At 53.5% G+C, this 10,401-nt stretch overlaps 2 protein-coding genes across 2 annotated transcripts in view; one reads left to right on the top strand and one right to left on the bottom strand.

The window, feature by feature from the left end:
- The window catches only part of RMDN3 (regulator of microtubule dynamics 3), a 25,506-nt gene extending 21,627 nt beyond the window's left edge, over nucleotides 1–3,879 (bottom strand). The window contains exons 1-2 of the mRNA XM_015557530.1: nucleotides 3,866–3,879; nucleotides 3,386–3,716 (exon numbers count right to left, since the gene is read on the bottom strand). Coding sequence (XP_015413016.1) covers nucleotides 3,386–3,716; nucleotides 3,866–3,879 — 345 coding nt within the window. The remainder of the gene's footprint in view (nucleotides 1–3,385; nucleotides 3,717–3,865) is intronic.
- Nucleotides 3,880–6,062: 2,183 nt separating this feature from the next.
- Nucleotides 6,063–10,187, top strand: GCHFR (GTP cyclohydrolase I feedback regulator). The gene is made up of 3 exons (XM_006778085.2): nucleotides 6,063–6,617; nucleotides 8,497–8,591; nucleotides 9,786–10,187. The coding sequence occupies exons 1-3, from the start codon at nucleotides 6,582–6,584 to the stop codon at nucleotides 9,907–9,909; spliced, it is 255 nt and encodes an 84-aa protein (XP_006778148.1). The 5' UTR covers nucleotides 6,063–6,581; the 3' UTR covers nucleotides 9,910–10,187.
- Nucleotides 10,188–10,401: the final 214 nt, after the last annotated feature.

Genomic DNA, 10,401 nt, shown 5'->3' with positions numbered 1-10,401 from the left:
TATAAGGTGCAAAACTGCCGTTCTCCAGAGCGTTATCTCAATCCATTGAGATTTTGCTTCCTGGTAATTGTCAACAGTTTGCCTCAGATGAACTCACAAAAATTCTCTATGGGTTTGAATGTTTCTTACGTTGACAACCTCACTGGACTGCTCACTGTTCTAGGCCGGGGTGCATGCCTGATTCATCTCCATGTCACCGTGCCTCGCACAGCTCTAATGCAGAAGCCATCCATAAAAGCTGAAGAGAGGAAGGAAGGAAAGAAGGAATGACAATGCCCAGGCCCTGCCACTTTAATGAAAAGCTGTGTTGTGAAAGCACAATTTCTCCTCTATTTACAGGGGAGGAAGATCTGCCAGATAAACTGACTACGGCAAGAGGCAAGGCCAGATGGGCAGACCAAGCGAGGGAATTCATTTCCCTCTGGATATTAAAGATGTTATCTGGGTGAGGCTGCCAGGGCAATCAGCAGTGGGGTGGGTGGTTCCTGATAAAGCTCTATCTTATGCTGCATCTGCAGACCAGTTTTTCAAGTGTAATAAAGCCCTGGCAGCCTGAGATGTGCACTGGCCTCTGTCTCCTCCCCACATCCCACAGCCCAGGCTGGGGGAGGGGAGGGGAGGGGAGGGGAGGAGAGGAGGAGAGGAGGAGAGGAGGAGAGGAGAGCAGACAGACCCCACACTCCTATTCTGCTCTCAGAACAGGACACCTTCACTTACCCGGCTCATCCAAAAGAGGCGACATGTCCGATGCCTCGGGACAGCAATCTTCAACCCATGTGCCACAAGAATTTTTAAAACCTGCCTTAGCTGGTTTGGCTCAGTGGATAGAGCATCGGCCTGTGGACTGAAGGATCCCGGGTTCAATTCCGGTCAAGGGCACATGCCTGGGTTGCCGGCTGGATCCCCAGTACGGGGCGTGCAGGAGGCAGCCAATCAATGATTCCCTCATCATTGACGTTTCTCTTTCTGTCTTCCTTCCTCGCTGAAATCAATAAAAAATATACATATCTATTTTTTTAAACCTGCAATACCTATTTAGTTAGGAGCACTGACCTTTTTTCCCTTAGATTGTCAAATAAAAAATTACAACAGCCAATACAACAATAGCTGTCCAGTCTGAATGAATCAAAATCATACCTTTTTTTTTTTGCCAGATCGACCAAAAATATAATATGTCACTTGGTGTGCTGCAGAATTTTAGTACTTGTCTATGTGTGCCATGAGATGGACGGGGTTGACAGCTGCTGCCTTCAAGGTCAGTGACAGGGATAAGACCACCATCCAAAGGCAGTGGAAGGAGGGCGGGCAGATCAGCCCGACGTTTACGCCCTTTTAAAGGGGATTGAGGTTTGAGAAACTGAAGGCCTTCTGAGCACCCTCCTAATGTCACTGAGAAACCAAAGGCAGTTTCCCATTTTTCTCAACTCAGAACAGTAAACATTGCACAAGTCTACAGACAAAGTCGCATTGCACTGAGAGAGACAGCAACCTCTGCCAGGGGCGCTCTGAGCACCAGGGGGGAAAACAACGCCCCAGGTCTGGTTTGTAGTGTCAGCCCTGCAAGAACACAATGAACCCTGCAGAACTCGGGGCTTTCTCCCGCTCAGCCAGGGATCCCTGCCAGGCCGAGCAGCCGGCCACAGGCCCGCATACAGAGACGGCTCCCTCAGCCCATCAGAGCTCAGGAGGTTCTGAGGGCCAGTTCTACACACACACACACACACGCACGCGCACACCCGCGCGCACACACACGACCAGGAGGCCATATTGCACAGTGACCGAGAACTCTCCTAGAGAATAGGGTCGCTCCTTGACCCAACCCGAGCAGGGAGGAGTGGGAGGAGGTAGAGAGAAGTGTTGTGCTTTAACAAGAAGCAGTAACAAGGGCCTGGAGCTCCCTGAGCTTCTGTGCCAGCTCTCAGAGGGATAATGGCAGTCACACGCACACACACACACACACACACGCACACGACCAGGAGGCCATATTGCACAGTGACTGAGAACTCTCCTAGAGAACAGGGTCGCTCCTTGACCCAACCTGAGCAGAGAGGAGTGGGAGGAGGCAGAGAGAAGTGCTGTGCTTTAAAAAGAAGCAGTAACAAGGGCCTGGAGCTTCTGTGCCAGCTCTCAGAGGGGTAATGGCAGCAGCATTAGGACTTTGATGTGGTTCCAAAAAGGAGGGTTTGGGCCTAAGAAAAAAGTACCCAGTGGATACTCGGTGGGCCCTAAAATTCTATTGTAAATTCCCCCCAGTTATTCACCACACTGGCACACACAGTGCACATCGCAAAGCAAAATACCCTTCTATCGCAGCCCGAGTACCTCCAACCCCTGCCTCACTGCCCTGACCCCAAAACCAAAAGCTTTAGATTCCTGGCTGGGAAGCTCTTGATTAGCTGCCTCCTGCACACCCGCCACTGGGGATCAAGCCAGCAACCCAGGCATGTGCCCTGACCGGAGTTGAACCTTGGACCCTTCCGTCTGCAGGCCTATGCTCTATCCACTGAGCCAAACCGGCCGGGGCGCTCTCACATCTTCTCGAGGTGCTGGCCAAGCTTCTCCCACATCACTCGGTCGGGCCCAGCCTTAACCGCCCCCCCTCCCATAGGCAGACACTGGCTCCCAGACTGAACGTGCAGCTCTCTCCAAAGGCACCTGGAGGTCGTTTCCAAGCAGCACCTTAAAGAACTTTTTTCTTTTAAAAACCTTTAGGTTTCTTTTTTCCCCTTTTCTTAAAAAAAAAAAACCATACCTCTATCTCTGTATCTCTCTACCTCTGTCTCTGTCTCTATCTCTGTCTCTATCTCTGTCTCTATGTTTATAGTCCTAGACAGTTTGGCTCAATGGATGGAGCTTTGGCCCACAGACTGGAGGTTCTGGGTTTAATTCCGGTCAAGGGGACGTACCTCGGTTGCAGGCTCGACCCCTGCCCCTGGTTGGGGCACATGCAGGAGACAACCAATCGATGTGTCTCCCTCACACTGATGCTTCTCTCTCTCTGTCTCTCCCCCTCCCTTCCACTCTCTCTAAAAATCAATGGAAAAATATCCTCAGGTGAGGATTAACAACAACAAAAATTAGATAGATAGATAGTTAGATAGATATAGATATATCAATATTGATATATGAATAGCTCTTCATTTAAAGTACAGTCCCCAGGTTGAGGTATGCTGTGGCCTGGCCTGCTGTCGCGGCAGGAGGGTACAGTGGGTGGGGTGGGGCTGGCAGGGCAGCTCCCTGGAGAGGCCATCCCGTAGTTCTTGCAGGGGCTGCTCTCAGCATCATTTGGTTCTTGCAGGCGAGGAACCCATAGGAGGCGATCAGCAGGGCCTCCTCCTACAGGACGCAGATGAGCCATCCTCCCACCTTCGGTAGGACACCTCACAGGAGGATGGCTCTCAGGGCAGTAGCCGGGCAGCCGGGGCTGGCTGAGTCCGATCTGGCTGCCACCTTGCTGATGATGGGGGAACCACATCTTGTGGGTGATGCGGGTGCAGCGGTAGCCAGAGCCCTTGGACAGCTTCTTGGAAAACCAGTGGTATCTGTAGTGCTTAGTGCCTCCTGGAGAGCCCCACCGAACACCTTCAGCCTCTGCTCGCTCAGGCAGCCCGGTCCTCAGGAGGCTGGAGAGGAAGCCTGTGGGGTGATCCCTGGGAGCATGTTTGTCCTCTTCTCGGTCCAGCTGGCCTGACTCCGACCGTGCGCGGCTCTGGCACCTGGCACCAGTGCCAGGAGCAGTGAGAGGTTTCTGGGGGTCCTACACTCTGCAGGGAGCACTTGCTCAGGACTCTTCACTTTTGCCATTTAAAACGCCTGCATCTTCCCCCATCCCAACCCTTTCCCTGCTCTCCAAGATAACCCCTACCCCGAATTAACCATTATCATTCTCTCACTTTTCTTTAGAATTTGACCATCCCTGTTTTTATCTCCAAACAGTATATTGCCGAGTTTTGCAAGTTCATGAACTTCACGTAAATAGAATTGTTCTATATTTTCCCAAGGTTTGCTTTCTATATTTTTTTCAAGGTTTGCTTTTTCACTGAGCATTTTCATCGCTATAGTTTCCATCTTATGGATCGAGGGCTTCTATCATAACTGGTGGCCCAACATTTGGAGTTTTGCAGTTTGAAGTCTGAGGCCGCTTCTAGAGCACGGCTCTCGGCCTTGGATTTGAAAACTGCCTGCAGAACGAGGTCTTTCCATGCCGTTTTGATTTCTGTTGATAAGTAACCCAAAGCTTTTGTTCTACAAGTAGAACACTGACAAATGCCCAACTTCGGTTACCCATTGTTCTTGTATCACAGCCCCACTTGCTGAGCCCTGAGTCGGCCACTGTTGAAAGTCCAGTTGCCTCCACCAATTGAGAAATGATGTAAGTTTATGGTCTTGTTTCTCCTAAAACCCATCTCTTCGATGATCAGCTTCTAGGAGCTTCTATCTTTTAAAAACTCTGTTCTCCTCCTCCCACCTCCGAGCGTGTCTTTGGTTTATACTTAGAGCTGTGTTGTCTGATTTGCAAGTCACATAGGAATAAAACTCTCTTAATTTCTTCTGGAACTTTTGTTACGGAATCAACCAAAAACATATTCCACTTTTGATGGACACAGAGCTGTTCCCAGTGTTTTGCTAGTTACAGGCAGTGTTGTTAGGAATATTCTGTGCATGTATTCCCATGGTGGTGTCAGTGAGCTCTCCTGAGGTTTTTGTGGGAGGCTAGGCTGGTCACAGGGAATGCACATCTTCAGCTTCACCAGATGATGCCCAATTGTTTTCCAATGTGCACGTAATTGCAGTTTGCAGTCCCAACAGGCGGGAGTGTTTCCGTTTGTTAGATACCTTCACCAATACTTGATGTTCACTTATGTTTTTTTGCAAATCATTAAAATAGTATGTCATTGTGGTTTAAAGTGTAGCTTAATTTGCATTCCTTGGGTTTCTAATGATATTGAACATCATGCTATATGCTTATTGGCCATTCCCATTCCCGCTTGAAAAGTGCCTAGTCATTTGCCCAATGTTTCTTCTATTGATTTATCTTATTCTCATTGATTTGTAGTTCTTTATATGTCCTGGGCATTCATCCTTTGACAATTTAACAAATCCTTTGTTAAGCATGAATATGTCTGTCTTATCTCTTTAGCTAGATTATTAACCCTGGGGGATAGTGGAGGGTACAGAAAATAAATTAGACCAATAAGAATCCTGGTGCCGAAACCGGTTTGGCTCACTGGATAGAGCGTCGGCTTGCGGACTGAAGGGTCCCAGGTTCGATTCCGGGCAAGGGCATGTACTTGGGTTGCAGGCACATCCCCAGTAGGAGGTGTGCAGGAGGCAGCTGATCGATGTTTCTCTCTCATCGATGTTTCTCTCTATCTCTCTCCCTTCCTCTCTGTAAAAAATCAATAAAATATATTTTAAAAAAAAGAATCCTGGAGAATTATAACTCCCCATTTCCCGTACAGCTCTTTTCACATTTCCGAGCCCTTCAGTAAAGTCAGGGGTTTTCAATCGCTGGCCTGGAAGGTTACAGGCTGTTTTGTTTGCTTTTTGTTGTTAATCCTCATGGGAGGATATCTTTTCCATTAGGGAGTGAGGGAGGGGGAGAGACATCCACGTGAGAGACACAGGGACAGCCTGTCCCCCAATCGAACCGGCAACCCAGGTACCTGCCCTTGATGGGGAATCGAACCCACAACCCTTTGGTCAGCGGGGCCGACGCTCTAACCACTGAACCGCACCAGCCAGGTACGTTTTGCTTTATTTATTTTCAAAGAACCAATCACAAGAAGACAAAGAATGCTGAGTTGTCAGATTTTGCTACACCCAGATGAGGGCGTGCACGCACGGAGTGAACTAGCGGCCCTCTCCCTGATGACTCGTGCGGGGAAGTGGTTTCCTTTGCCCCAGGTGTTGCCTTGTGATCTCTGCTTGTGCCAGTCTCTCTAGCTTCGCAGAAATCTCTCCGAACTGAAGGCCAAATTCTGTTGGTTCAAGTCCCTCCAGGCTTGGCACGTAGCCAAGCGCTCAGTTCCTTTACAGATTTACCCACAGCGCCCAGACATGCAAGGTGCAGCCATAGTGCTAGGAATTAGGGCGGCGGACACGCGCGCACCCCAGGCGGTGCTTCAGCTGCAGCCACAAGCCTCCTCCCCCTGAATTTCCTCCGAAGACTCCGGGGGACGAGTCCTGCGGGTGGGAAGTGAGAGGCGCCCCTGGGTGCCGCGGCCGGCGCTTGGGAGGCTTCGCGGGACGGAGGCCGGCCGGACTTTGAACCTTCCCGGCGGTGTTGCAGGCAGAGGGCGCAAGGTCAACGCTTGGCGCCTCCGGGCAGCGGGTGCCCGAGCGGCCCCCACAGCCCCGGGGAGGGGTGGGCCCTGAATCGCCGGGGGCCGGGGCGTCACGGGCGCCCGCTCCTGATTGGCCGCCGCCACGGTCACGGGCCGGGCGCTCCGACACTGGCAGAGCCAGAGGCCGGAGCCGGAGTACGGACCCGGGGCGACCGATCGCAGTCCCGAACCGAGGGGCTGGCGTGGACACCGAATCCCAAGCCCTCGCTGGGAGTCTGGCCGGGAAGCGGCACCATGCCCTACGTGCTCATCAGCACCCAGATCCGCATGGTGAGTACCCGCCGGCCAGTGGCGTGGGGGCCGCCGGGCCTCAGGACTGCGGCCGCACTTGGGCGCCTTCCTCTTGGGCAGCGCCCGCGGTGCAGGGCCGGAAAGTGTCCGGACACACCCCCTCGGGCCTCGGGGCGGGAGGCTGGGGATCCGACTCTGCCCAGATCGCGGAGCTCATGGCTCTGGCCGGCCTGGCGCCCCCGCGACCCAGCGAGCATGGGCTCTGCGGCTGCTCCCACCTGCCCACGGGAAACCCTGGCCTCACACGTGCAACACCCACTGCCCTACACGGAGCCGCTCCGCAGGGGATTGGGGTGCGGGGCGTAGTAACCTGAGGAAGAGGGGTTTGGAAAAGGACGGGCTAAGATGCTGAAACACCTGTGCCCAGTGCCTGACCCACCCCGGCCGCTAGCTGCACCCTTAAGCACTTCCAGGTAGAGTTGTCCCTAAGGCCTTAGGAAAGGAAAAGAAAAAAACAAAACTCTTCCTGCTCAAGAAGGAAGAGGCGCCCTAGCCAGTCGGCCTGCGGACTGAAGGGTCCTGGGTTCGTTCAGGTCAAGGGCACATACCTCTTTGCAGGCTCCTCCCCAGCCCCAGCCCTGGTCTGGGCGTGTGCAGGAGGCAACCAATCCATGTGTTTCTCTCATATCGGTATTTCTGTCTTTCCCTCTCTCTTCCACTCTCTCTAAAAATCAATGGAAAAATATCCTCGGGTGAGGATATTAAGAAAACAAACAAAAAAACAAAAAGAAAAAGAATAAAGGGGGGAACACCATTCAGGAGTCAAAAGTCACCCTCCTGGGGGGCGGGGGCAGTTTCCTGCCTAAGAAGGTGCTGGCTGCCCGGGGGAGGGGGGGGGAGCCTTTTTAGCTTCGGAATATGACTGGGTCCTCGGCCAGGCAGGATGCTCCTCTGCCTCTTCACTCCCCAGGCTGTGCCCCGTCGGGTAAGCAGCTCCCTGGGTGTGAGGGAAACTGGCGGCCACCCCAGGACGGGTCCTGGCCGTGCCCCGGGCAGTGGTCTGAGAACCAGTCACTTGCGCAGTTGTTAAATGTGGGCTCCTGGGCCCCTTCCCAGACCTCTCAACACACTCTAAGCCCGGGGCATGGGGATTCAGTGCTCTTCAGGTGATTTTTAAAAATAGGTCAGCTTTATTGCCATATAATACACAAACCACAGAATTCACCAATTTAATGTGTACAATTCAACACTGGTTTTTTTTTTTTTTTTAGCATATTCAAAACCATCATCCTAATCAATTTTAGAACATCCCCATCACCTTAGCAGTCACTTCTCATCACCGCCCGCCCCCAGGCCCCCAGCCCCAGATAACCACTAATCTACTCTCTGTCCTAATATGTGGTCACATATCTGGCGTCTTTCACTTACGTAAGGTTTTCCAGGTTCACCTACATTGCAGTATGCCTCAGTGCTCATTCCTTTTTATTGCAAATAAGATTCCATCATATGGATATGCCACATTTCATCTACCCATCAGCAGCCGAAAAACATTTAGGCTGTTTCCACTTTTGAGGATTATGAATAACACTGCTACCGACATTGCCGTTCAAGATTTTATGTGGCCAGGCTTTCATTTCTCTCCTCTCCAGCTGACTGTGACACACACCAAACACGGTGGTGGGTGGTGCCAGGCACGTAGGTGCCAGCTCAGACACTGCCCAGCTCCTCTTGGAGGTGAGAGAAGCCTCACACTGTCTGGCTTCACCTTTTCCAGAGTGTTCCCAGCCCTCAAGGCGCTCACCAACCCTCCAACCTTTATCTAAGCTGGCTCAGGACCAGCAGGCAGGGAGGAAGGAGCGGCAAGACCGGCTACCTCTACCTGGCCGCCAGCCAAGCATCCCTGTGGCTTACCTTGCAGGAGGTGGGTCCCACCATGGTGGGCGATGAGTACTCCGATCCAGAGCTGATGGAGCATTTGGGGGCCTCAAAAAGAGGCGTCCTGGGGAACAACTTGTAAGTAGTTGCATTCGTAAGTATCTTTTCCCCTGGACCTGTCCGTCCCCGTCACACACCACCAAGACGAGGGACAATGCCACTGCCCAACCTCAGACCTCCTGCCTGCCTCCTGGGCGCTGCCCTCTTACAGGGCCAGTCCGCCTGCAGCCTCACAGCCCCCCAGGCGGGCTCTGAGGCTCTCCCACTGCCCTCCCTTCATAAGGGAGCTCACAAAGTCAAGTCCCAGGACAAAGTCCCAGGACAGAGTCCAGTCCTAGAGATAGGACTATGGACGTAAACTATTCCTTGCTCTGCCCCTATCTCCAAGCTGGACCTTACGTGGCAAAGACAGGCACAGAGAAAAGGTTTCTGTCTTGAAGGGCTGGCTGGCTAACAAAGCTAAGCCCTATAGCAGGGAGCGGGCAGCCTGGGCCCTACTTGCAGCTCAGCCAGCAGCCTGCGTACTCGGCCTCCTCTTTTCTTCACACTAGTTCTGAGCTTGCACACTGAGTGCTGCTTCCTTGTCTGCCCCTCCCCATTCATGCCCCAGAGGCAGGGAGAACCTGCGTCACAGGCGGAACTCCTTAGAAGGGTCCCCAGAACGAGCTCCATTCAAAGGGAGCAGCAAAGAGGAGGCGAGCTGGTGTCAGCCCCTTGGGTCAGGGTGGGAGGGCGGAAGCCAACCCCATCCATTTGCCATGAGCACTGATCTGGAGATGCCCAGCTTGGAGTTCATGCCCTTTACCTATGTGATGGCCCTTTAGAATCAATTCACCCTGAAAGAAGGAAAAGTGCATTCTCTGTGCTGGGGAGAGGCGCCCAGAGTCAGGAACTATTGGGGGTCAAGCCATGGCCCCAGGACTGTAGGACAGGCTAGGCAGGAGGGGCGGAGGCTAGGTGAGGACCCTGGGGAGCAGCCTAGGGCACGTGGGGCTGTCAGCCCCGTCTATGACCTTGGGAAAGCCACCTAAGCCCTCTGTTTTCTCATTTACAAAATGGAAACAGTAATGGTGGCTTCCTCAGGGTGTTGGGAGGAATAAAGGAGCTAATGGTCGCAGGGGAGGGTCAGGGAACGTGCACCTGGAAGACACCAGCCAGTATCAGTCACTGTCACGAGCATCCTGACCGGGTGTGGCCTTCAGCAGGTACTAGCTTTGTAGGGGACGCCTGCACGGTGACCCCCTCACGCTGCCCCTCTCCATCTGTTCGCAGCTACGAGTACTACGTCAGCGACCCTCCTCGAATAGTCCTGGACAAGCTGGAGCGCAGGGGCTTCCGTGTGCTGAGCATGACAGGGGTGGGCCAGACGCTGGTGTGGTGCCTGCACAAGGAGTGACCCTCACGGAGGCGCGGACAGGGCCCCCGTCTCCGAGTGGCTGCCTGTGGGTCCCGATCCCAAGCCCGCCTCACTCACTGCCCTGCCCTCTTCCCAAACTGTCATTTCCCTTGGACCAGCACCACGGGGCAGTGAACGGCCTCTGAAACCTGCCCCAGCTGCCCCTCCACCTTCCAGCTGGTGAGGGTTCTGGAGGAGTCCGTGCTCATGGGCAGGCTGAGGGGCTGGCAAGAGCCCGGCTCTGCCAATAAAGGGCCGTGATGATTGTTTGCTTCTAAGCTCCGTGCGTGCAGGGACTCTCAGCAAGTGGGGTACCTCCCTGGGGTCTGTCCACTGCCGGGGGGAGAGCCAGCCTGGGCGGAGCCTCTGAGGCAGGGCCCAGGACCCAGGGCCACACTGGGCAGGCCAGCTTCCTACGCCTGTATATGCCACAGAGGTAGACTTAAAAAAAAAGTTTATTAGTGAAGGGGCGGGCGGGGCGGGGGTGCTGGA

This window comes from Myotis davidii, unplaced genomic scaffold, assembly GCF_000327345.1.
Source record: "Myotis davidii unplaced genomic scaffold, ASM32734v1 scaffold46, whole genome shotgun sequence".
Taxonomy (NCBI): domain Eukaryota; kingdom Metazoa; phylum Chordata; class Mammalia; order Chiroptera; family Vespertilionidae; genus Myotis; species Myotis davidii.
The sequence above is the reverse complement of the archived record's forward strand: the minus strand, read 5'-3'. Positions and strand labels throughout refer to the sequence as shown.

Coding starts and splice junctions, on each gene's coding strand:
- GCHFR (XM_006778085.2), top strand. CDS start 6,582: ATGCCCTACGTGCTCATCAGCACCCAGATCCGCATG. Junction 6,618..8,496: donor TCAGCACCCAGATCCGCATG/GTGAGTACCCGC, acceptor CTTACCTTGCAG/GAGGTGGGTCCCACCATGGT. Junction 8,592..9,785: donor GGCGTCCTGGGGAACAACTT/GTAAGTAGTTGC, acceptor ATCTGTTCGCAG/CTACGAGTACTACGTCAGCG.